The sequence below is a fragment of the Podarcis melisellensis genome (genome assembly GCF_964234715.1).
Source record: "Podarcis melisellensis genome assembly, chromosome: 15".
NCBI classification, from domain to species: domain Eukaryota; kingdom Metazoa; phylum Chordata; class Lepidosauria; order Squamata; family Lacertidae; genus Podarcis; species Podarcis melisellensis.
In genome coordinates, this window is record NC_138532.1 from 24,912,230 (window position 1) to 24,939,647 (window position 27,418).

The window sequence follows — 27,418 nt, forward strand, 5'->3', positions numbered from 1 at the left end:
CCCAAAAATCATGAGAATTGTAGTGGTTTTTCTGCTGAACACTTCCTGTTAAGAGATCCCTAACCCACCTTTACCCTCTCACAAGTGTGTCAAATTTAATTTTAATGTGTCAAATTGCTCCCCATTAATGGTACCCCCAAACCATTCACTGTCCTACTTGATGTTGAGGCTGGCCCTACCCTCCTCATGCAACTGCAGTTCCCAGGCTTCCCTGGAAGGAGGAAATGAATGTTGAGCTGGCTTCAGGTCTGCAGCCTGAAGCTTTCTGCAGGTCTGCAGCTTTCTCTGTGTTAGCGCCCTGTTGTCTGTGCTTTGAAGCCATGCCTTCTATACACTTTCGCCATCCTTTCTTTCGTTTCCATTTCTTTCCCCCCTTTGTTTTTCCAGCATTGTTTGTTTGCTTCTTTTGTGTTTCGGTTTCTTTCCCCCTCACTTTTCCTTTTGGATTTATTTTATTATTATTATTTTCCTCCTCCGTTTGACTTGCTGATGTCTTGTGGAGCTTGGCTCCTTGCGGGTGTTGATAACTGCTTTGTTTTTGATTAATCTCAGCTATCTGGGCAGTGTTGTCGAGACAAGCCACTCCTCAGCTCAATAGGTAAGGGCGATCAATGTCTGGAAGGATGGTGCTGTGGGGCGTGGTTGGGGAGAGGGGCATGGGAGGGGATTCCAAAGGAGGGGGGCTCTTTTCAATAACATATATCTATATATCTATACATTTCCTTTAAAGGGGAATAAGGTATTGCAAAATCCAGGACAAACCTTTGCACACTTAGTCTCTGTGGCTTTTGGGTTTCCCCATTCTCTTGTACATCTCCCTCTCTCTATAAGCACAGACTCTATATCAGCCAAACTTTTTTGGACCACTGACCCCTTGATTCCATAGACTCTTCCCCAGTGCCCCCCACTCTATAAAAAGCATTACTCAGAATAGCAGTTTGCCTTAGTAACAGTAAATTGAACATGTATTCAAAATCCAATTTAGTTTAATTCAACAAAACTAATTAACTTGACCCAGTGATACCAGGTTTTCAAAGTTACAAAGTCATTTACACCTCTAACACCTCCCCCTGCTGCCCCCTTGCTCCTCAAGAGTGTGTCCCATCACCAAGAAGGACCACAATAAATGGATATCAAGTGGAGTAATGTGATTGAATCAGTGAGCTCAGGTTCTAGCCTAACACTTTTAACCGCCACACCAGTCAGAAGTTCCAAACCCCGTTTTTCAGAGACCCTCCCATATAGCTTGCTGCGTATGAGATTATACTACCCATCTCTTCCCCATACTTAATGAGCAGGCTGGACTTACCATTACCTTACCAGAGTGAGGCAGCCACCTCAGGCTGATTTTGGGTGTCATGAAAGGGCAGCAAACTGCTAAGTTATAGGTAACTCCCCATTTATGCATGCTATATTTGCATGTGACGGTGCACATGCAACATGCCACAAACCCAGAAGTGAAACCTGGAAATGTGGAGCACCCTGGAGAGTCTTTCTGGCTCACCAGCAGACCCTCTTTGGGTTCTTGGGAGGGTCTCCTTGTGAGCCAGGAGGATTCTCCAGGGTGCTCCATTTACACACAGGGAAGCCTGGAACAAAACCGCTGCATAAATTGGGAGATACCTGTATTTAATTTATAATTATTTTTAGTGATGGGGACAGGGAGCAGGGCTTTGGGATGTTCTGTTTCAGGTGCCAAAATAACTGTCATGGCCTTGAGGGCTGTGCACCTTGACTGTCAGGAGCAGGAGGAGCCTTTTGCAAGACCATACCCTCCATTTTTTTTCTGATGAAAATAAAGACATCCCCTGCAACATTTCTCCGATGAAAATAGGAACACCCTATTCTATCCCCTCCATTTCTCTGATGAACATAGGAACATCCTATTCCGTCCCCTTCAACATTTCTCCAATGAAAATAGGGATGTCCTAAGGAAAAGTGGGACATTCCAGGATCAAATCAGAAACCAGGATGGCTTCTGTAAATCTGGGACTTTCCCTGGAAAATAGAGGCACTTGGAGGGTCTGCAAGACCCACTGATAGAATCTCAAACCGCCCGCCTTGGGTGGCAACATGCCAAATACTGGATGAAAACTTTGTTCTCACCATTCTTCTTAGCAAAATAGCAAAAGCAGGGGCTTTGACAGAACCCCTAGTAGTCTGCTGTAAAGGCCTGGTTGGCTTTGCTTTCCCAAAAAATGACCACAAATTGTGCAGGCACTGATTTATGTCCTGCAACATTGATCTACTAGGAGTCTCTCCTTAAACGAGAGAGGCTGGGCATTTCTGCCCTGTGTGAAAACCGGCAGATGATAAGTGACTGCATACTCTGTTGTTATTTAAAAAGAGACTCCATAAAGAAGAGAGGCAAGTGATAGCTTTATGATTTGGGGTTGTAAAGTTGTCAGTGGGTGAAGCGTTGCTGGGCACTTTATGACCAGGTCAGTATACAGTCTTCCCCACCCGCAAACACACACGCACACAACCCCACTGTTTTATGGAGCCATAAAAACTGAAGAGGGACATGGTTTATGAGATTTGTGCAGACGCCTTAGATCAGCTCACTTCCACGGCGGGGAGGCAGACCAATTTGGACAGGCATCTGGAGCATTGCCGTCAGTGTCTCTGGATGACTCTCTCTTCTGCAACATAAAAAACCCAGTGCCGTCTTCTGAGGACTGGGGAATGGATTTCAATACAAGGTCATGCCAGGGGAACTGCAGGCCAAGTTACACTTAAGATCCTGGGTGATTTATTCTAGGCCTCCCCAGTGGAAGGCCCATTAATACCCAGTGGCAGATTGTATGGGACTACTATATCAGGCTCCTTAGTCCACCCCCTACTGCAGTCTTTTGCAGCTTGGCACCCTCCAAATGTTTTGGGACTCCCATCAACCCCAGCCAATGGTGAGGGGTGATGGTAGGTGTAGCCTCAACAGCAGTATCTGGAGGGCCACAGGCTCCCCATGTCTTGCCTTGGTAGATCACATGACCAAAAGATAGGAAGCCACTTTGAATTAGGTTGGACCATTTGTCCCTCTAGCCCAGATTAGCCTTTCTGACTAGCAGCAGCTTTCCAGGATCTTGGGAGGAGAGTCTTTATCATCACCTGCTACCTGAACTGTTTAACTGAGCCAGGGACCTTCCGCATTCAAAGCAAGGACTGTGCCACTGATCCATGGCCTGGTTTGATTTGCGTTGTCATCACCCTCTTTTCAATTTTTAATCTGGGCTGCATGTACAACACACACACTCAATATTCTGCACATTTGACAATTCAAATTATGCATCAATGAAAGCTGGATAAGATACCCTCACCAAATATTTGCAAAGTTTGCGTGAAGCTCTTATTTCATATAATTTATTTTGTTTTTGCTAGTTGTGGAGAGCAGGCTGCTAAAATCATAGCTCTTAACTGTTGCACACACCCTGTTTGGCTTCTGGGATCTCAGCAGGCATTGCCCGCACATTTTCAAAAATATATTTGTGTTCGTATGGGCTAGAAACTTGGCTTTTCATGAGGTTGAAAGCATTGGTTCTCGTGTGGGGGTGAAGCACTGGTTCTCAGGAAGCTGAATTGTGGGTGTGCAGTACTGCACCCTGCAGTCCTTTAGGATATAAAAAGCTATGTGTGTGCTCTCAGTTCACTGTGAATGTCTGTTAACCAAGGACAGGTCTCCTTGTCCCCTCACAGTTAATCTCATCACTGTAATGGGAAACCCAAAAACCACAAGGCCAAGCTGGTGTCCTGTGTGCTCTTCCCTTAAGTGGGGCAGGGCCTCATGCTCATAGCCCTAGATGTGAGCCTAGGTGGGGGTTGGCCAGGACTTGCATATGCCCTGACAGTTGTCACTCTGGTGTACATCTTTTGGAGTTTGAGGACTCTTGTCTGTCTGTCTTTTTTGGAAGAGAAGAGTTTTCCCCTTTAAAGGCTGTCCATGTGCCAGTTCTCTGCATGCATTTCACACTCGCTCTGGCTTGGAGAAGTTGTAAGTCCTCTTTGTCTGATTGCTTTTTCTCTCTTATTTCATTATGATTTCTACCTTACGTTTTGCTTTCTCTCTCTTTTCTCACTCCATTGTTACTACTTTCCCCTCCTCTTTCCTTCCCCTCCTTCTCCTGCCTTCTCCCCCCCTCCCACCTCTCTCTCCTCACCTCCCAAACTCCGCCTCCTCTCCCTTGTTCCTTTCCCTTCTCCATCCCTCTCCTGTCAGCATGGTGAAAATCCGTTGTGTAGACAAGTTGTGCTGTCCCCCGCAAACCTGGTGAAGGGATGCCTTTATCTGGTGTGTGCCCTGCTCTTTTATCAGCTTCCTCCTTACCTCATTGCACTGCTGCTACTGCTGCTGGTGGTGGTGGTGGAGCCTGGCACCGCAGTAGGAAAATGCTTGGGGGGCAGGATGGGAGCATCTTTCATTGACTCAGCTTGCAAATGGGTATGCAGCAGTATTACTCAAGCGTAGGTCCTTCTTGGAGTTTTGAGGTGGCTGGCAATCCCTTAAAATGGAGAAGAAGGGGTCTCTGTGCTTAAAAGCTTCAAAATCCTAGAGGCTGTAATCCAGCGTTTTGGGGAGAGACTCTATTTATTGAGGTAATGCTGTGCTCATTGTACCTTTCCAGCTCGGTGTCTCATTCCAGTGCCAAAGGTTGCCACTTCACCCTTACATTTCTTCCTCTACTCTTCCAACCTTCAGCTGGGAAGGAAGACCTAGAGAAATAATAGCTCCCAATTTCTGCCATTGCTGACTAGTAGAACTGCTCATTTTAGTTGTCCTTTTCTGTTGGCATTCAAGAAGAGTACTGTGCCAAATAGGCAAACCATGTATCTCTTCCAGGTGTTTTTTCTCCTCTTGTCTTTGGACACTCTGGAAGGAAGCCATATTAATCTTTTCTTGCTTTAGCCTAGTTTTCACCTATGCTCAATTAACATGAACTGGACATTTCAGGAAAAACTTATCCATTTGAGCCCTAATTATAGAGTCTGGGTAAGAATTTGAAATGTGGCTAACACAGCATGTCATCACCTGGTACCATGTTTAGTTTAGTTTTTGTAAAAAGACAGATCAATGGGCCATAACATTAGTGTTTAATAGGAAAGAGTGGGGTGATACTCAACTAGGTTTACTCAGGGAAAACTCACTGAAGTGAATGAACCTAGTTTAGTAATATTCATTCATTTCAATGGGTGTGCTCTGAGTAAAACTTACTTAAATACTATGTTGTTATTGTTATAATTATTATTAAATAATGATGTTTATATACTGCTCTTCATCCAAAGATCACTGGTTGGTTTGCAACATAAAAACACATAATAACAAAATAATAATAATCGCTTGGCCCACAAACACATTTAAAAGGTCATAGATTGTAAGGATGCAACAAATATACATGATACGTTAAAAAAATAGCTGGAATGCCAACCTTTGAAGCCTTATGTGCTATTGAATAGTGGCCTTCCTTCCTTTGCCATCTAACATTAACTTGTGGAAAAACTGAGCTGAGCTTCTGCTATCTCAATTAAAGTAAATATCCTGCATTCATAGTTGCAGATAAATACCCAAAATACAGCAACAGATTTCTGAACAGGCACCCCAGATTCGTGTAATAAAAAGGTGGGGTGGGCAAGGGGATTGATAACAGTTCACAAGTAGGCCAGTTGCACTGAATAGTGTCCAATATGGTGATTTTTTATGATATAGTAGTATATAAATACTTTTATTAAAAAAATAAATAGCTCAACATAATTTATTTGTTGCATTTGTATCCCACTTTTTTCCTCCATGGAAATAAAGGTGGTGTATGTGGTTCTTGTCCTCCTCATTTAATGCCCACAAAACCCCAGTGATGTAGGTTAGGCTGAGAGGCAGTGACTGTCCTAAGGTCACCCAAGGAGCTTCATGACCAGGTGGAAATTTGAACCTGGTTTCCCAGGACCTTGTCCAGCACTTTAACCACTACACTACATTGGCTCTCCAGTGCTTTAATAGGGAATTGTGCTCGACAATAGCCCAGCACTCAATGCAGATGTAAGCATGGCAGCTATTGGGATGGGCAAGAGTGGTGAGCCATAGGCTGGCATGATGTGCAATAGCACACCAGCCAGCTAATTCTGCACTAGGTGGTATCCAAACTAGTGTGTGCCATTACAAGTTGGAAAATCCTGCCATTGCAAAAAAAAAAGTCTATCCATTTTTGCACATTTGTCCTGAACATGCAGCCTGTCTTTTCACCAAAATAATTGGAGAGGTTTCATAGTCTTTCATGCTTAGAATGCTTATTTTTATGCAATTAGTATAGCTTACATACATATATATAGCCATATTCTTATATATTTTAGTTTTATTTTGCCCCCCCCAAAAAAAGAATAGTCCATGCACACATTTCCTGAGTGTAGGCTGGGGAAATGTAGATCAGTAGAAAAGATGTACTGCAAATCGCAAAGATGGCACAAAAATGTTCAAGGTGACTTGTTTTGCTCCCCATCTTATCTTACCTAGTCCTTGTACGAGGGAGATGTCTGATATCAACTATTGCTCGGTGTTGAATATATGTCACACACACACAAAGAGAGAGAGAATTTTAATCTTTGAAACCTTATTATGAACATGCTTCTCTTAGCAGCCCAGTATGCCTCATAATCTAACATTAACAAGGGAAAAAACATAATCTGTTTCCTGAGCTGGGCTAATGCAGTTTTCTGGATTAGTAGTTTACAAGGAAGAAGAAAAAGAAACTTCACCACTTTAAGCTTGATTCCAAATGTTCTGCAGGAACAGGGAAATGGAAACTTGGGCTGGAGCTCCTTTCTGCTGCCGTCTTCTGTGCCATTGACTGGATCTTGACAAATGTCCCACCGCCACCTTCCATCGTCTCTTAAAAAACTTCAAATGGGAGTGACTAATTTCTCTCTTTCTGCCATACTTTCTGCTGTTCGTGTCCCAGCTTGTTAATAACATTTTAAATTTTGCTGAAAATTGTGTGTTGGCGTAATTGTCCCAAATGGTAGGACACTCAGATTGGATATTCAAGACACATGTTAAAGGAAGCCTCTCAGGGTGTTTTTTAACAGACATTGTTATTTTGCTTCCTCTCCATCTGCTTCTTTTGTTGCATCTCAAGTTTGAACATGGGAGTCAGGCTGTTATGGGAGGCAGTGAAGAACCTGGGATGCCATTGGAAAAAAAATGCATCTTTGAAAAAGCTGAAGTCAAGGAGCTGGAAAGATGTCCTACGTTCCTTTTGTTGTTGCTGTTATCTACCTATTTAAAGCTGGCCTTCCTGAAAGAACTCCTGTTTGCAACCGTCTCTGTTCCCTGGATCCTTTTAAAAACAGTGAAAACACAAGAGACGCTTTGTTTGCAGTGCAGCAGAACAGAATATGGAAGGAGATGAGAATCTGAATAACATTTCAAGAACCCAAGAGAAACAGTGAAGATAACATGTTGCTTCTATCTGTTCTACATCAACATTTATTCAGACTTCCTTCTTATCTCCATACCAGAAGTATTAGGTTCAATAAATATCTGCTCGTACTCTGTAATTCTGTATTTCGTCACTTTTTTTTTAACCAAAAGGGAAGAAGAAAGAAAGCCAGATAACATTTTTCCATCACTAGATTTACCTGGGTTTTGATGGGTTACTGCATTCCAAACAGTTAGCCTTGGGTATTTTGTTTCTCTCACAAAACTCTTCATTCCTAGTGCTCAGATTAGATAACAGTAGATAGGGTCCTGACCCCCTTAGCTGCTGTTTTTTGAAATTGAGGTGGGGGGATTATATGGCTAAAACAGGGCTGGGCCTTATGGAATTTATTACAGTCAGCCAGTCTTCTCATCATTCAAGCACTGATCTGGCACAATATTTGCTACTGAGGGCTGAAGCACAGAGCCCAGGACTTTACTAGAGCAACATGAAACTAGGCAATGGGTTTTGAGAACTGCGCAAGGCAACTTTTGCTAGGCTGGTGCACTACATAGGTTTTAGAATACAGTTATGCTGACTGAGGCTGATGGCAGTTGTACTCCAAAGCATCTAAAAGGGCACCAGGTTGGTGAAGGCTGGCATAAGGTCTGGCCCACAGAGTTTGTGTTTGTGTGTTTATATAATACATCTGCTTTGGAACATCCTCCCCTAAATCACATGATTCTGAAGGAGAAGAAGCAGGATGATACAGCAAGAATGCGTGGGGGGAGAGTAATAAGAAACAGAAGTACTGTAGAAAAATCAACAAAGAAATGACAATATGATACCATGTTACACTACTGTGAACTAAGTGTAGCTCATTATATTTGCAACCAAATCTATCTATGTCTAGTCTAGTCACTCATTTATTATTTATTGCATTTATATCCTCCTTTCCCCCCCAAGGAGCTTAAGGTGATGAACACGGTTCTCCCCTTCATAATTCAATCCCCTCAACAACACTGTGAGACTGAGAGGCAGTGACTGGTTTCCAAGATCACCTAGTGTGCTTCATGATGTTTTGAACCCTGATCTCCCAGATCTTCATCCAACACTCTAACCACTACAACCACACTGGCTGTCTAGTCCAGCATTCTCTCCCACAGTGGCTAATCAGATGCCTATGAGAAGCCCTGTGATGTGGCCTGCCCCCAGCAAAGGAGAGACTCGCCCCCTCTGTGGGTGCCAGAGAAGATTTCTGCAGTTCTATGCACAAGGAAGGGGACATTGACAAGAGAAGCAACTCTTTGTGAAGGTTGTCCTGGCCCTGGACTTTGATGGGTGTCCCCAAACTAAAGAGAACTTTGGAAGATTTTGCCACAGTTGCTGCCTCCACAGTGCATTCCTTTTTGTTTCTGATCCCCCAAACAGTCAAAACCTGTTTAGCTCCCCCTACTTGGTCTAATGGACCAGTTACTAAGACATTGCAAATGACAGGACAATTAGGGCACATTGGCAATGTTATGGGTACAGTGGTTCAGCTGAGGGCAGAGAGACGTAATCTCTTTCAGTCCTTCACCTGATCCTTTAGGGCAGCGGTTCTCAACCTGTGGGCCCCCAGATGTTGTTGGACTACAACTCCCATTTTCCCTGAGCTCTGGCCTTGCTAGCTAGGGGTGATGGGAGTTGTAGTCCTACAACATCTGGGGACCCACAGGTTGAGAAAGACTGCTTTAGGGTAGGAGTGGGGTGATGGGACAAGCGTTTGAGCTAGAGCAAACCTGCCCTGTGGCAATCCAGAACTTGTGTTGGATGCCTGGCCGTCTGTCTTGAAATAGAGAGAGAAGGCCTTTCAGCTCGCTTCAAACCCAGTCTATCCAGAGAGAAATTCAGGAGTGGGAAACTAGTTCCCTCTAGAACAAGGTGTAGTCAGCCTCCTGAAGAACATTCTAGAGATGGTATACCATTAAAGAGAAGGCCCTTATCTAAGAAACAATAGATTTAGCCCTGCAGATGCTGTTGGTCTCCAACTTCCATCATCCCTGATGGCCATGCTGGCTGGGGTTATTGGGACTTGGGGTCCAACACAGGGCATGTGGAAGAAGCCCCATATTAAGTTCTACAGATTTTGATGGAGCAAGTATGCTTTGAGTTGTAGCTGTAGCTCCAGCCAACCCAACAACATGACATTGCCTATGGCAAAACCCATCAGCTGGAGCTGTGGTTGTCCAAAATCAGTTTGAAGTGTGACAGTGTAATGGTCTAGATACGTCCTTTGAGAAAGTCATTGGTAGTCTAGGAGTTCTCCCACTTTCTCTTGTACCTTTCAAGACAGTTTGCAATGTTCCTCTCCCTTGGACTTGTGTGCTGTATGTTTGTGTGGTGAATATGCAGAAATGATATCTCACTAGGACAAAACTGGGATGAATGCAAATGTATATTGGAAATAAAGTTCAGAATTTTATGATCTTCTCTCATTGCATCTGCCACCCGACACCCCATGATTCTTTCATGTCCTTCACCTTTTTGTGCTGTGGAGTTGGGATGCATCCTTTTTCTACTAAATTTTGGTAATTTGCCTCACCACTGTGGACACCTGTTATATGCCTTTTTTTCCTTTTGCATTTCCTCCCCTCTTAATTCCAAAAAGTGCCTTATTGGACATTAGAATTGACACTTTAATTATTATTTTTTAAAGATTGCAGATCATTTTAATTCAAGAGCCTTGGTGCTAGTTTTATTTCAATTTTTTTCCAGCATGGTTCATTTCTAGAGATCCAGCCATTTGTAGGAGTTTGCTTCCATTCGCAGGAATGGCCAAGGGGTCGGAGTCCTAATGTCTTTTTTCTATAACCTTTGCCTGGTTCGACCTGAGCAGCATTTGTTGTGGGAGTAGCAAAAAAAATTAATATCAAACAATTCCCAAGGAAAGAGCTGGTAGGGTTGGTTGGGGAATGCCAGGGGTGTCTGGCAGTGTGGGGTGATAACACTAATATATTCATGAAGAGGTGAGGGAAAAAAGGTTTCCCCTCCAGCACCAGTGTGGTGGTGTGGACCCTTATTTCACCTTCCTAGGACCCTCCTCATATTCCCCCCTCCTTTTCCACGGCAGACCTGACAGAGGTTGAATGCTCTCTTCCCAACAGAGAGACCTCCCTTGAGACAGAATACGGCAGGGGGCCACTGATGGCGCTTGTCTGTTTTGTCTTTCTAGAAAACGTCCATCTCCAACCCGGAACGCTGCTGCACCTGAGAGGCTCGAAGCTCTGAAATACCAGCGGATAAAGAAGCCCAAAAAGTCATCCAAGGGCTCCTCGAAATCCAAAAAACAAATCAGTGAGTGCGAGGAACACGAGACTCCCGGCTAATCGTCTCACCCCCCGCCCTGCCTGCCCCTTGCCACTTTGGGCCTGGCACAATACTCATTGAAGTCAATGACTTGTAATGAGAATTGATTCCGTCTCTGGGCCTAGAGAAAGTGTGCTACTCTGTCCTGTTTTTTCACCTGTTCATGGGATCTTCAGAAGTGAAAGGTTCTACCACCCACCCACCTCACTGATATTTGCCTTCATCCCTTAAGCCAAAAGGTAGTTTATAGCCCTTTTCACCTCCAGTTTGTATAGACCCTGAGCTGGTGTTCCCTACAGTTTTCCGGTGGATTTCTCTTTAAACTCAACTCCTGTGTCTCATTTCCTTTTTCCTCCTACCCCAGTTCCTCAATAAACTCTCCTAACTCCTCCTCCTCCTCCTATTCTGCCCTTCTCTTGGTTATATCTTTATTTAAACAAAACCCTGCCTCGTTCCCAAGGATCATCCATCCTCTCAGCAATCCCATGAACATCTCACACCCTCTCTGCATAAAGCAAACCTTCCCACCCCAAAGCATTGCTTTTCTTTCCCCTGTTCTCCTACAATCACGCAACTTTTCATGTGCTAAAATAATGCCTCTCTGCCTTGGTTATATTTTAAGTTGTGTACTGAAATTCTTTTTCCTCCTTCTTTTTGTTGTTGGCTTAAAAAGAACAAAGAACGAAATAAAACTGCTGATTGCCTGTGCATCCCTCCATGATGCCTGTGCAAAATGCCTAACCACCCTCTTCCTCTGCCCTTGTCACCTTCCTCCTCAGATGGTTCTGCCTCCCAGGTTCAGCAACACCCTAACTCTCAGGTACTGTGGCCTGACGAAGCTGTCTGTCTCCGGAAGAAGAAGAGACATCCTCGCCAGGACCCCTTTGCCCGCCTCTCAGCACTGAAGGATGACCTCTGCCACCGGCAGGTTCCTGAGGACCAGACAGCCATTCTCAACAGTGTGGACCATGATGATTCCAGTGGGCATGCAACCTTACTTTAGAGTAGCACCAGCCAGAGAAGGGACAAGGGGGAAGCTGGGTGTGTATGTGTGGAGGGGTGGGGAAGGATAAGGGTGCAAATATCTTGTGATCAGGCAGAATCCACAGAGAAACAATGGGGAGAGAAGAAGCTGAAGCACAGGTGTGTGTGCACGCGTGTGTGTTTGTGGCTCATCCATACTGGAGGGTGTGGGCTTCAGTCTTGTTTTTGGCTACCAGCATGGGGGGGTGGGAAGTGCCTAACAAAGCAATTAATAACTTACATATGGTGCGCAATACCCTTGTGTGGTATTTGATAGGAGTAAACCCAACATGAAGTCTTTGACCATTGCAGGATGGGGGGACCGTTTGCATCTCCCTGTAGCATTTTCAATTGCAATGCAATCCGTTAGGATAGGCAATATCTGAAATGAGAGAGGACGGGAGGTGGGCGGGCATGGGAGAAACATCCCTGCTTAAGCAAATCAGCTTTGTTTGGATCTCCTGCAGAGGATCAGGCAAAGGAAGAGCTCAGTGCATGGAGTTCTGTAGGAGAGGGAAATGGAGCTTCGAAGTGACCACCCTGTGTAAAAATATTCATCATAATAATCTGGTGAGCCTCAAAACCTTCTTCTCTGTGCTGTGGCTTCCGTCTTATGTGTCCTGGAAGGAGGATGAGCTTTTACAACTTGGTTTCCAAAATTATATATATACTGTGGGGGTTGTTTTTCTAAAAGAAAAAAAAAGTATAGATACAGGATACAATGTATATTTATACAGTGTGTGTTTCAATTTAGGTAGAAAACACTGGGGGGGGGGGGGGAGAGAACAAGCTTTCCTAATTTAGGGAGTGGGTTGGGAGTGATATAAGAATTACCACAGGAGTATCATGGGTTGCAGTTAAGAAACCAAAATTTCAAGCTGAGGTTTATGACCCGATGGATTTTATTAATGTGGTGCAAAAATTGTAATGGAAAAATTACCAGCACACAAACACACACAAACACGCGAAATCTGCTTGTTTCAACTGTCACACCTTTTTGATGTCTGAATATTCTGAGTGAAAGTACAAATTACAGTTTACTTTCTTATCTGTCAAATGAAGACCTAGAATTAGAGTATGTATTGTGTTTTGCACAGTTGAATCAATGTACACGAGAACCTTCTTAATTTCCACTAAAAAGGCTGGAAGGTACCTATTTTTTCCCCAGACTAGAAAAGAAGGTGGCAGCTTGTTGAAAAATTCTGGTATTTGCATTCATCTCCCTGATCATAGATTGTTGCAAATGGTAGGTTTAGAATGGCTAATTTAAAAGTGCAAATCCTGATAATGCTAGTATCTGTTCAGTAGTACACTATGAAGAAAAAGAGTCTTCGTACAGCAAAACCTTACTATATCAGTGCCTCCATTCACATAATGTCTGCTGAAGTGAGGAAAAGCTGTTTTAACTCTGTGTGTGAGCATTACTAGGTGAGGTTCTCTGTGATTTCTTATGCTTCCAGTCCTTTCCCAGACAGCAAATCAGGTGTGGTGTTCTAATGCAGCAGAATGCGGTGGCAGAGTCCTGAGGTGGTGGAATCCACAACACCACCCATGACAATAGGTTGTCGGTTCACAGCTAGGGGTGTCAGAGAATTCAGATAAAAATGGAAATGGGATAGGCAGTTGCTGATGTTCACTTATTCATTCAATGTCTAGAACCAGAATCAGTCCACTGAAAATGATTGGTATTTGCTGCTGCTGCTGCTTTCTGTTCACATACAACATGTAATTGATTGCATCCCTCCCCTTCCATTGGCATTGTGTTTCCATTCATTGAAATGATTCGGGTGGAATAACCTAATGGCAACGCAACTTGCATAATTAAGTTACATGATTTCAGCACCGCGGACAGCAGGGTGAATAGTGTAGCTTTGGTGGAAGTCGAACTACAGTGGAATGAAAACTTAGTTGCACGTTATGAAAAAGATGCCCTGTTTACAACCTACAAAATTAGCTGCAAATACAAAATGAGCTCAGTGCTACTTTTATTTTTACAGCTGCTTTTAAAAACTGAATGAACACAGGGGCATTCAGAATAGGTATCCCTTTATGTCCGTAGCTCAGTGGCGGAGCATCTACTTTGCAATCAGCAGCTCCCAGGTTGAATTGTCCATGGCATCTCCACGGAGGCCACTGTCAGTTAGCATAGACAATATAAAGCAAGATGGACCAGGGGTCTGACTCAGTATAAGGCAGCTCCCTCTATTCCTGTGAAGTGATAAGTCCATTCCACCATCTCAGGACAGTTCTCTCTCACTCTTCTGCAGGAATAGGCCATGCCTCCGTGTCAGCAAGTGCCAACAGCATTAATCATGGGAAGGAGTTTTGGAATGTGACTTCTTATCTTGTTTTGCTGAGTGCAGAACGTGTTTCAAGTAGCAGTTAGTGAAACCAAATTCCACAGGCCTCTCCAGCATTGTTTGTTCATATGCATCTTGGCATCTGGCTTCACTTATACGATTTCCTTCTTTGTTTGATTCTTAAGGGTATGTCCCATCATGCCATATTTCATTTTGCTTGTTAACACTCTAGAATAAATAACCCCACCCACTCATGCAGGTCTATATGCACTTTTTCCTCCTAGTATAGTGGGGCTGGGTTATTTATTTTACTTCTAACAGTACAAATGCATCCATACGCTGGCCGTACCCAGGTGAATCAGTCTCCCTGGGAAGAGAAAGGTGTGTTGTTTATGTGGTGGGGAGTGGGGAATGGGACGGGACACTGGGGTGGTGTTGTGAAATAGTGGGGCTCTAGGAATGTGCAATAGCCAAGTTTTGATGGTGCTATATACCAAGCCTGAACAACTTATGGTCTGCCAACCGAAACTCAGACCCTCAGCTGTCTACAGTAGCCTGCTGAGTACCAGTATGGTGGTATGGTTAGGGTGGTGTATTACAACCCAAATTAAAATGAGGGGGACAGATGAATCTGTCTTTCACTTCTGTGTGTCTTAACCATTTTTTTCCTGTTCTGTTTCTGTATTAACAAGTCAGAGGAGTGTGAAATTGGGTGGATTGCAAAGTTCTGATCACATCAGCCTAAGAGGTGTGGATGAAAGGTTGAACTCTTCAATGATGCTCAATGTATATCCCTCCTCAGTCACTGGTGACCTTGGGCCCCAGTCATACGCTCCCAGCCTAGCCTGCCTCACAGGGTTGTTATGAGGATAAAAACAGATGGTGCTGCTGGGATATATATATATATATATATATATGAAGAAAGCAGGAGGTGAATTGTCATAAACCAACCCAGGTGTTCAGTTAACCTCCTTTTCTCATTGCCTGGCTGGGACTGCAGAACCAGAAGGCCAGTTGAGCACATGGCAGGCCCACAGTGAGTGGCCAGCAGGCTGGTTTGGCTTGGTAGGTCGCAAGTCACTATGCAGGCCTCAGTTAAACAAAATTTGCAGACAACCTGAACAAGGGGACTACAGGGCTGGGTAAATGGTTGTTGGGCTGCATGTCAATATGTGTGTGTGTGTGAGTGTGTGTGTGTGTGTGGCCAGGATGCAAAGAGCTGTTCTACCTACAGACTTGTGAACACCTGGTAGAAATTTCTGCTTTTTCAGTCAATTTGATTTTGAAATGCCTCTTCCTTTTCCCCACTTGGTTTTCAGACTTGCTTGCTAGGCAACCTGGGAGCAATAAAAATCAAGGCTCACTGGGTGCGCAGAAGTAATAGTAGTTCTTTGAATCCTGGCATGTGATAATAGAGTATTCCAGTGGCCTCAAAGGAGTGCCAGTCTTAGGGTACATCTGTGCTATAGACTTATTTAGGAGTAATTCTCCCTTCCCAGGGAATACCCTCACCAGACTGCTGTGCCCAGGGTGCTTTTGGGGGAAGTTACGAGAACCCGGTAGTACAAAATCTATACAAGTTTGTAACATAGCTTTTGCTAATGCCATTTACAGAAAAGCTTGGTCCTCTCTGGCAAAGGTATGGCATGTTGAAGGGGGTGGGCAGAACAGACAAGAAGCACAGCCAAAGCATGGATGGATGTTGTGAGCAGTTGTGATGCAGAACAGCCTTCGCCCACTTGGTATCCTCTAGCTGCTTGGGGAAAAGAACTAGTGGATGCCTGTTTGATTGAGGTTGGTTGCCAGTGGTGCAACAATCATAGAATCGCAGAATTGTAGAGTTGGAAGGTATCAGAGGGTTATCTAGTCCAACCTCCTACAATGCAGGAATCTTTTCCCCAACATGGGGTTTAACTCATGACTCTGAGATTAAGAGTCTCATGCTCTACCGACTGAGCTATAGACTGTGACATCATCATGTGTCAATGTGAACTCTCCCTTGGGCTAGATATGATAGATGTTGTAGATTTTAACCGACTGCTGTAATTCTCGGAAGCCCTGCATTGTACTATGTTTGAAAATAGCATCTTCTCATTCCTACCTTTGTATAGTCAGGTTCAATATGCCTTTTCTTGACTGCACAAACCCTGTGAGAGAGGAAGCTATGGACTAATGGAGCAGGTGAGTGCAAGGTGGGCTGAGAAACTCTGGGTCACAGTTTCCCTTTCCTGGTTCTGTCCCAAGCCTGAGGTTACCCAGTCAGGCATGCATGCAGCTCAGCCACCTCTGCCTCAGTGTCCCCCACTTATAAAGTAGGGGCTCGCCGTACTTCAAAGCACTTTGTAAGACCCTTCTGATTAAATCCGCTAATGCCAAGTATTGTTAGTAGTACAGTTCCTTCATATTAAAAAGTAACAACTTCTTCCTAAGCAGCAAGAGCAAATAACTTACTTCCAGGTTCTTCCCTGACTGATGGAGTGCTCACTGCCAAATCCTGTGTGTGCTTCACTCAGAAGTCTCACTTCCTCCAGTGGAACTTTCTTCCAAGAAAGCCTGCTTAGGATTTGCAGCCCAAGGCCTTAGTTTGTCAGGTTTACTTTTATTAAGGTGGTACTTTGTTCTTTGAGAAATTCAGGAAATGAAAACAAAGTCCCAGAATGGCCTTTGCCACCCTTGGTGCCGTGCTGGTTGGGGTTGATGGGAATTGTAGTCCAAAACATCTGGAAGTGGCACCAGGGCTGGTGAATGTTGCTCTAGAAGTACTTTGTGCACTTGTTTACAGAGGAGCTCCCCTAGATGTGCTTCCCAGGGTTCATTTGGTTCATTTGAAATATGGGCGCCTGGTCGTTTTTACTGGTGTTGCTAAGTTTACAGATATTTTGAATATATGACGCATCCTTATAACAAGTGAGACTGTTGATCTTACCTAGTTCAGTATTATGACAGCAGCTCACCCAGGTCTTGGGTGGAGGTCTTTCCCTGTGCTGCCATGCAAGATCTTTTCATTCGGGATGGGGAGCAGTGTGAGATCTTAAGATGTATGTGTAGGAAGACGATTAATGGGTCCCTCCCCCACAACATTCCTTGTGCCATATATGTGAACATGCACTCCTTGTTAACATGGGGAGAAAGGCACTTTCAGTGCAGACAAAAATTCTGGTCAATTGTGGTTTACTTGCGTAGACAAGAGGGGGCAGGGCTAGGAAATGCTTTCAGCCCCAAATGTGAAAATGCTCATAATTTTTCTTTCCCTAGAATTATTTCTGTAAAAAATGGCTTAGGATCTTAAGATGGATTCCCATGTTTCTCCCAGTTTGAAATATACTGAGAATATTTATTGGGGGCTGGGGAAATGAGCTCTTTTCCCATGCCCACCCTGTATTCATAAACACACCACCAGCTTTAAACATATGATAAACATGGAACCTACTCATTCTTCTTTTCTTAGGTATAAGCACTGTTGTGAGCCACTCCTTTTGCAAGCTTTCTCCATAGTAGCTTCCATGCAAATTCAATGACAGATCATGTCTGCAACTAGGCTTTCCCTTGACAAGCCCATGATGCTAAGGAAAACGTGTTGGGGCTGTTGCTCCCTGTAAGAGGAGTGTGAGAAAAACCCTTGTGGTTGTTGCTCATTATAAGATGGGCCTGGGAAAGGAACATTCTGCTAGACTGCTTTTTGGCTTGTCTTCAGGCACACTAGACAGCCAGCTCAGCAAATCTAAGCAGGTTTGGGTCTTTTCAGTGCCTGCATGCGAGACCTCTGATGCCCATGGGCATTGCCTTGTGTTCTTTTGAAGGAAGGTGGGCAATAACCACCTTACTTCCAATAAAGTAAATAGGTAGTTCTGGTCAGAATCCAGAGAATCGTGCAACTGTGCTCACAGGAGGATTAGCAATTCAGTTTCTCACTCAGCAATCTCCTGTGCCATGTTTTAAAAACTCATATTTCATGGAAGGCTAGTTGTTATGGGATGGGAGGAAGTAAGATCTCACTAGGCATGCACATAACTCTTTGAATTCTTACCTCTGAGTTCCAGAGGTCCCATACTGTCTCTTTCATTCCAAGAATCTTATTTAATCCTTCCTGATGGTGCTATAGGAGGTTCTCTAATAATTCCAATAAATCAGCTGCTATAGGCACAACTGATATTTTAGTGTGTTTTGGCCAACCAAGGCCTGGACTAGTTTTACCATTAAAGGACATGGGAGAAAAGACAGAGACTGTTACTCCAGCTAACTGGTGTTGGTGCTAATTTTGGTGAGATTTTATTTTTATTTTTAAGGAGTATTTCTTTACTTGCTTCTATCCCCAGTCTCAACAGTGAGGGGGGGGGGGAGTAGTTGATTTTCAAGAGACTTTCCTTCATGTTCTTAGGGGCATCGAAAACATTTAGTTCTGTAAGAGGGTGTGTGGTTTCCTTCCATGATAAAATATATTTATGTGAATATGTGTGTGCTTAATTGTATGGACTTTAAAAATAATAATACTCATTTGCCTGGCACTATTCAAGCTAGACAAAAACAGCCTGAGTAAGCCTCCATTGAACCCCAAAAAGCTTACTCTTGAGGAAGTATGTGTAGGGACTGCAGCTGGATTGCAGAAGGGCAAGACTGGTAGTTTCAGAACTGTCCAGATCATGATTCTGGGAGGTGTGTTTATTTCTAGTGAAAAATTGTGTGCATTTAATTGTTAATAATTCTTCCCCATTTTGCAGTCCTTTCAGAACAACCTTTCATAAACTTCTTCAGAGAAGTCTCCTTGGAATCTCTGAGAACCCAGGATTTTTTATTCCTATGTTATGCTAGGTGTTTCTCCTTTATCCCATTCTTTCCCCAAAAAACCAGTTTTTGTTGTCAAGGTCAGGATTTGTGTTTGTTGCTTTAATTTTGTAGATCTGTGCTTGTTTTGTTCTTTTAATTATTGTGAGGAACTCTGAGATATATTGTGCTGTTATTTCCATAGTAATTACTCTTTATGGTATTTGTTTCCTAAATTTCCTGTGAGTCCCAGGGGATATAGCAAAAATACATTGTGAAAAAATATGAGACACCGGCAGCAAGAATGTCTTTCACTGTGGTATAAAAAGGCTTCTATTCCCCCCCCCCCTTTGAGAATGTAAATGAAACACACTGATATTATCACTTCCCTTTCATTAAGTATTTGTACCATTAATATGGCCTATACATCTTGTGACACATCAGTCCAAAAACATGTATAGTGATAACCCACAAGGGGTGCTATAAACGCCTAAAACCCACCCACCCTTCCTTCCTTCCTTCCTTCCTTCCTTCCTTCCTTCCTTCCTTCCTTCCTTCCTGGAAATGCATTGTGGGTGTGTAGACTTGTCAGAATGGGATGCAATTGCTTTGGTGGACTGCACAGGCTTAGAGCAAGACTTTTCATGTCAGTATTTATTGAAGTGATTATGGAAAGGCTGTTTTGTATGTTCTGAACTCTGCTAGATTTTGACAAGCTACCCATTCCGAATGACAAGATGGTCAAAGGGATTGTGGACTTTGCAGGATGGAATGGTATAGCGCTGTATTTTGCTGCAGGTAGTATGCAAGTTGTGTTTCCAGAGAGGAAAACAACTGAGGAAGGGAAAGTTGCTATTATTATTTTTTAAAATCTAATTATTAGTTTTTAAAAAATAGTTCAGTAACACATGCTTTCTTGTAGCAGTTCTATCATCACTAGAACTAAAAAGGAAAGGAAAGGAAAAAGAAAATGGCATAGAAGCTTCCCTTGTGCTGTGAATATTAATAATGAAAATAGGATGATAATTTATTCACACTACCTTCCCTTGAAAGTCATCCAAAGTAGAGGTGCAGATCAAAAGTTGTCCAGGACTTTTTGGCAGAATAAAGTGGTGTTGGCTTCCTGCTTCCACCATCACCCTGCCATAAAAACATAAGAGGTGCTCTGCTGGATCAGATGAAACATCCATCTATTCCTGTTTCCCACAGAGGTCAAACAGACTCCAGAAAGGCAGGGCTTTTTAAAAGGACCGTTCCCCTCAGTTTATCCCCAGCATCCGTATTCAATGAATTGAAAGGTTCCACTCAGCTGTTGTGGTCAATGGTCTCTGATGGACATTGTCTAAACCCCTTTTAATAAATCCATTGCTATACCCTGTGGTTTGCACTGTTCCCTTTTGTTTTAGTCACTGTACTTGGGACACCCTCCAAGCACCCTGAATAGTGTGTTTAAATCCTGGGCATGGTGCCAGAATATTGCAGTTTACCCTCCGTAGAGACCCTCCGGCACCAGGCTCCAACACAGAACTTGGCAGTGTTGATCTTACCTTGATTTCTTTGTTTTAATTAAAGAAGGGGGAATGTATATCAGAACTTAGTGATATATACAGAGGAACTATAGGAGAAGCAGTTAGATGTATTTGCAGGAAACTAGTATATTTGCATGTAGAACTAACATTTGGTGTTAAAGGCTTGGTAGAGGTGGGGTGGGGAGAAGGCAGTATGGGGGTGGGATGTGGGGCAGGTGGGAAGGTGGAAATAGACTCCAGACTGGATTTGGGGGTAGGGAGATGTGGCAGTTTCTCCTCTGGCCTCTGTGCACGACAAGGATGCAGGTCTTCATCTGCACAGAGTCTGATGATAATAAGAATAATGATAGTACTTCATCATTGCACTTCATTGACACTACTAAATTATGGAGTGAAAAAAAGGATACTGGAAATATTTCAAATGCCTGGTATGTAAATGGAAGTTCCTCATGGTTCAGCTGTGGCTGTATTTGTAGGGAAGTGCCCCTTTCAGAAAGGTTTTGCGCCCATTGGATTAGTCTACTGAATCAGGATGGAGAAACAGTTTCTGGAAGGATTCTGCAAAACCTGTGTAACTGGAGATAATGCCAGGTCAAATGAATCACAATTTAGAAAGGATGCATCTTATCACATCACTGTTCTGCAAAGCACTGAGTGATTTTGCTGGTCTCACTAAATCTTTTTTTTTGGGGGGGACACCCTCAAAATCCCTCCAATGTTGTGCTTAATATTTTGCCTCAGGCAGCAACTTTACCTTCATCTTTCTTTTAAAGACATCAACCACCAACCTTAGTTTGTCTCTAGGCAAAGACAAATAGACTCTCTGAAGCTAGTAGCATTTGTTTGTTTTTATCAGTATGTTGACTGAACTTCAGGATGCTCAATCTTCTGGTTGGAGTTTATTGACCCAAGGTGTACTCAGTCACTTAGTGCCTTTTGCCTTTTTTTTTTTAGTTGATAGGAGGTTGTAACAAATGACTACAAATGCATGTTTCATCAGAGTAAGCCAGTATAACGGTGTTCATTAAATGATCATAGCAAAACAGAGTCCCAGTTAACTCCTCTTTTGTGACTTATCTGAGATGGCAGGTGGGGAAAACTGACTTGGATCCTGTGATGAATGACTGCAGCATTGTTTTAGACTACACAACTTGCTTAGCATATCATCGAGGCCTGTACACACAGATATGCTTTTCCACAGGACGTTTGGTCAGTAGACTGTTAACAAACATTTTCTTCCTTGGCAATGCAAGAGTAACTGGTTATGTGTTTGCTGCTGTAGAAACCTGGTTCCTCCCCTCTATACACACACCTGTTATATCCAATGTGATTGTGTGCTGTGTGGAATGCGGTGGCACAGTTGTCGTGTGACTCCTTTGGGTAGCGCCAGGAAAATGCCAGGTAGACATTTGACCCTAACCCTTCCAGTTCATGAGTCTTGATTTTTAGAATTTAGTTATTTAGATTAATTCACCACACCCTTGAAAGTGCTGGAACACACTTTTGTCCCCCCCTCCTTTTTAACAGGAAGAGGAGTGCAGCTGCTCCAATTACACACACACAGGCCCATACGGCTGCCCATTCCCTTTAACATTACTTTATGTCCTAGGCAAGGGATAGCATTTGTTTATGCTTGTCCTGTGTGAATCTTAATTCAAAAGTGAATTATAATGCACCCTGACGACTTTAAAGAATTGCACACCCAAGTAATTCAGTTTCAGCAAGCTTAGACCTTGGCATGTCTTCTGAAAATGATGCCTGATATCAGGTACATCACCTGTGTTTTTATGGCAACCTGTGTGCAGATGAGAAAGCCAAACAGGAATCGTTCTCCTTAGCTTTTATGTTACATAAATGTTTATTTTTAAAAAATGTATCCTGTGTTTACATGGTAAATAGGGACCAGGAAAACCAGAAAGCCCATTTGTATCTATAATATCGTATTTTGGGACAATAATTCTAACACCCTGCAGAAACTGAAAACTCAACATAGTAGTCACAAAAAGCATTAATAGAATGTCCATAAAGTAAACATTCACTTATGGCCAAATTAAAAGCTGCCATCAGAGAAAACCCCCAAGTATAACCAGTTTGTTTAAAGCCATAATTTTCAGACCAAGTGGGTCCCATATTCATTTGGTCTTAGAAATTGTCTCAGTCTTCTTCAGGTGGCTGAGGAAGATACAGAAAACCCTTCATGAATGCGTGTTGCTGGTGGTGAATGGAAGACAGGAGATGGAATGCATTTGGCAGTTTTCATTGGACAGGACTGATTATTGAGACTGGATGAACTTGATGCTTGTAACTACTGTTTGGTGTGAAATCGAATGTAGTTGTTACTTCTTTTCTAAATTGATGACATTTATTGGGCTTATCATGTCATCAAGGGATCGAAATGGAGGTCAGAAAAAAGCACCTTCCATAGAGATACTTCTGAACATTCACAGCTGTATCCAGCATCAGTACCCAACTGCAGTCAATTGTTATGATTATTAATAGTCATCCTCTACAGGCTTTCAATGGGCCTGGCATTTATCCATATTTCTCCCCCTTCCCACCACATGCATCCAACACAGAGGTGTGCTATATAGATTATTATAGGATGTATGCAGGTGAGGCGGTTCCCATGCCCCAAATCTTGAGGACTCTTGTAGTTTTGATAATGTGCATGATATAGGAGGGCAGTAAGCAGTGAGAGGGGTGGGGTAGGGTGGGGAGAAAAAAAAGATGGGGGTAAGGGGGTTGGTCCACATTCTAAGGGGTAGGGCAGGGGAATCAGGTGTTGCAAGCATGACTTATGGAAATACCATGGAAGGATATCTTTTTTTAAAAAAATGAATTAAAAAATGGGGGAAATGGAGGGGGTTGGTTATGGGAACTCCCTGAACCTTCCCTGGGTCGAAAGCTTGTTAACTGGCAGTCAAAAACTGCCAGCTGTATATTTTTGGGGCAGACTTTTAAGAGCGCCACATATTTGAGACTTTTGTGCAGAAGTCTTCTGTGGCTACAATGAAGAGCACAGGTTTGGCTGGGCCAGTCTGGGTTGAAATTCTTGCCATGATGCATTGGGTGGGGGGAGCTCTGGGTTGCTACAGCAACTTCTGGAAGCTTCCAGAGGTCCAGAATGGAGGATCATGCCTTGCCTCATACAAAAAACAGAAATCCCACTTGTGCATCAGAATTGACACCCCAGAGGAACTGGCAAAGATAAGATCCAGCTCCTTTAAAAACCTTTTGAATATGTGCTCTATGTGTATTCCAGAACTGCATTGTATATAAAAATTATATAAATACAAATTTGATTTCTATTTTAAGGGGGGGCAATGGGAATAAATAGAAGAAAACTATTTAAAAATAGCAAGTAAATAATAACGTGTTTGAAAGTTCAGCAAAGCTGTTAGAGGTGGAGTGAAGCTTAAAGAGCAGGAGCAGAGCAAGTATTTTTTTAAAACAAAAAAATGTGTTTGGTGCTTAGGAATTCTACACTTCATCACTTGTCTGCATATCATAAACTATGTGGATTCCTTTTTTTTTTTTTGTCCCTGTGCTTTAGATTCATCCTGGGAAATATGTTGTCTTAGGATGAGTTATTTGAGCTTTGATCAAAAGGCATCAAGATCAGGGTAGATCAATACCACAAGGTGCATCCCCTGCAGACTTGTGAAGATTATTTCCCTCTTGTTGGAAAACGAGCTGAGGGAAAATGAGCTGAGGTGCCAGAGTGGGCTGTCAGCCTTTCCAAGCAGTGCTCTGTGATTTTGCAGTCCCTTCTTATCCCCAGAGCTGTGTGCACTGTGATTCTGCAGATGTGCCAAGAAGCTACAGTGTAGCATTTGAGCTTCCGGAGGACTAAAGGCGTGTGTTTTAAAACACACATCCAGGGTTCTATCCCGTGCAATTGCAAAGATATGTTTTCAAGTCTGTGAGCAATATCTGGTGAAATCTCAGAAACTGGACGGAATCCTTTTTGAACCTAAGATTTCCAGTGGTCAGAGGGTAGGTCTGTTGTATCTTGTCCAGATTCTTCCCCCTTCCTGATGACCAGCAGAATAATTATGCAAAATGCAAAATATTGCAAATAGGCTTGGGTTTGCATAATGTAGATGGGTTCCAGAATTCTGCTTTCCTTTTGCAAAATCTCAGTCAGTGCAAAAGTTTGAAGGGCTTTTAAAAGGACACTCAGCCCTGCCTGCACAATGCAGCTTATCTTTACTGTGAAATGCATTTTAAGTTGTTGCTTCTTGTTTTGTCTTTTTTTTTAATGCAGTCACACTAGTGTAGAAAAAAAATGATTGGGGTGGGTAATGGGGAGGGAATGGGACATATTTCTAAGGGAGAGGGTTGGTACAAAGAAATGGGATATATGATGCAAAGATTTTTGCCAGGCTTCTCTAGCTTGAAGTGTGTAACTTCCCTGTCAGTATTATACTTTAGACCTACTGTGTGGTTCTAACCTTGTGTGCTGGCATGAAATTTGCATCTTACCAGCGGCTCCTGCTCTGTAAAAGGGTAGAATCTGGTGCCGCTCAACTGAGAAGCATCTTCAGTTCAAAAATGGAAATCCCAAACCAAATACAGGTGAATATAGGTGAATGTAATCAATGCTGGTTCAGGTGGGCAAAAAAATATAATTAGGTAGTGGCTGTTTCTAAATTGTCCTCTCAGCAGGAGTGGTTTCCTCAACACTCACAATAGCACTGTTGGAGTGTGAAAGGTATGGCCACAGGGAAATTGTAGAAGGCCCTGGGATGCACTGAAGAACCATCTAAAGGTTTTTCCAGGTGGGAGGATAACCCATCTGCTGGTTTAAAGCTGCAATACTAATCTGGTAGTTGGGATGAGGAAAGTTTCATGAGAAACTGAGGGGCAAAGGACTAATCAACAGAAGGTTTTCGTCCTACTGTGCCCCTCAGGCTGATCCTTCTAGTTAGTATCTGGTCCATCAATCTGGGTGGTGGGGGTGGTGGAAAGATCTAGCACAAAATTGTAGCCATTTATGAATGTCAGAAGTGCTTACTCAGGAACCCAGAAAGCTTCAGCATTGCTGTCACTTGGCTCAGTAGGATCTCTTAGGGAAGCAGTTCACTAAACTTAGGATTTCCTAATCTTTGCTGTCCATCTGTCCTTAATGAAGTTGTATATAGGTTGGCCTCTATGCATTGGTGAGGTGGGTATGGGGGACAAAAGTAGGCTTAGAATATGGAAAGCAAAATATGGTGGGTGGCTGCTTTCAGTGGGTTCCTGTCCACTATTTACTAAGCATCTTCAAGGCACTTGACTCCTCTCAATGCTGCAGGCAGAAGCAAAGTTAACACTTATGCTCAGTGCAAGAAGAGTCTTCCTTCAAATTTCCTAAGAGACCTTGATGTGGGATGCCTAAGTAGTAGCTCTCAATAGGAGAGAGGGACTGGTGGTAGTGGGGAGAGGAAACCATCTGTCTAGGCGCTATATTACCTGTAGATTAAGTGGATCTCAAAATGTGATGCCTCTGCTGGTGCTTCCAGACAACATCTCCTGTTCTGTAACTGGGCTGGCCAGAGCTGGGATACCTGCCTTTAGTTCTTCCAGGGAGGGTGAATGCCATTAAAGAACGAAGAAGTCAAAGTGGCAATCAAAATACTGTAGCAATTGAGCGACTGGAATGGGCTGCACCGGAGTTGCAGCCACAAAACTTTCTTGAGGCTGTGACTCTTTAGCCTTTGGCAGAAGCCTAGGAGTCCTCATTCTCAGTGTTCCTTTTACTGTGGGAGGCAGAGGAGCACACATTCTGTGGAATGGCCTATCTCACCCTCTCAATAGTCAGACTGAACTTTAGAGTTGAAGTGTAGGCAAGGTTGCACAGCTTCCTCTGATGCTTAGTGGTGGTTCTTGGACTGAACAGTTCAGGAAGGTTGGTGATTCCTTCCACATGGGCAATGCCTCCAGGCAGGAGGTTTTTTTTAAGGCAAATCTTGTGGATTCAACCAGGTTCTTCAAGTGCTATCTTCTTGCTATAAAAACTTTGGAGGAAAGTTGGTGTTTATATTTAATTGCATTAGCTATTTTTGTGTCCACACAAAAGGATTACCACCACCACCAAAGACCTGGCAGGTCACCCACAGGATGTGGCTTTTTATGTGAGCACCTTTAGGCAACCCTTTATAAGCTAAAACAAGAATGTAATGTTCATGAGTAGGGGTGGGGTGGGAAAATTTGGTTTGGTTTGCATTTTAATGCGACCCTCCTTACTGTAATTTGTAGTTTCTGAAGCAATTTGCAAAGTAAAATGCAGTGATCCTTCAGAATTTGCACTTTTCCAAATTTTGTGATGCAGTTCTCCAGCCGAATAATGTTTATAAAACTCTGTATGTTAGGGGCCCAGTGTGCCTAAAAATGCATATGTTAGTGAATATGGAATTCCCTCCCCTGCAAAAACACGTTTATCCAGATATTTTCACACTAAATTGTGATGAATTTTAATGAAAACGTTTTAAAATCACAAACCGTTGTGGAATTGTGAGGAGCTGGACTCAGAGAGATTTATCCATCCCATAATGGTGCAATGATGATTTTCTTTCATTTTCTGTTTTATTTCTCCATCACACATATGAATATAAAAGGGCAGGTGTTTTCCAATTTCAGCCTTTGTTCAGCAGGGGTTGCAAAGATGAAAGTGGAATAAATTTGAAAATGTTTCTCTTTGGGAGGAAATGGGTGTTTGTCTCTTTTTAAAGGTCTTTTAGCTTCATCGGTTAGCAGCAAGCAATGAGAACATCCAAAAAGAAAAGACCTTTACCCCAACCATATATATATATATATATATATATATATATGCAGGTTTTGGTGTCCTCGGGTGTCTTCCCGTGTAAAAGTTGGGGTGTCTAGGCGACGTTTCGACGAGGTCTCACTCGTCATCTTCAGGCTGGTGCTTTCGGCTTCTTGTTACTGGAACAGAGCAGGATCTCAGTGTTTGAGTTCCTATAAATACTGTTGAGGGGGTGTGGTGTATAGCCTCCAATGTTCTGGGCAGAGAGGAAGTTCCCAGGCTAGTGTGCCTTTTCTTCTTTTGTTCCTTAAT

The 27,418-nt window shown here is 43.1% G+C and overlaps 1 protein-coding gene across 5 annotated transcripts in view; it reads left to right on the forward strand.

The window, feature by feature from the left end:
- IGSF9B (immunoglobulin superfamily member 9B) overlaps positions 1-21,749 on the forward strand; it is a 124,669-nt gene extending 102,920 nt beyond the window's left edge. The window contains exons 19-21 of one of the 5 annotated variants that reach the window (XM_081889741.1): positions 10,615-10,736; positions 11,528-20,538; positions 20,577-21,749. In XM_081889741.1, coding sequence (XP_081745867.1) covers positions 10,615-10,736; positions 11,528-11,751 — 346 coding nt within the window. In that variant the 3' untranslated portion in view covers positions 11,752-20,538; positions 20,577-21,749. Of the gene's footprint in view, positions 1-552; positions 599-10,614; positions 10,737-11,527; positions 20,539-20,576 lie in introns of those variants that run through there. The other 4 variants (XM_081889743.1, XM_081889742.1, XM_081889745.1 and 1 more) reach the window with 4 other exon arrangements.
- The last annotated feature ends 5,669 nt before the right edge of the window (positions 21,750-27,418 follow it).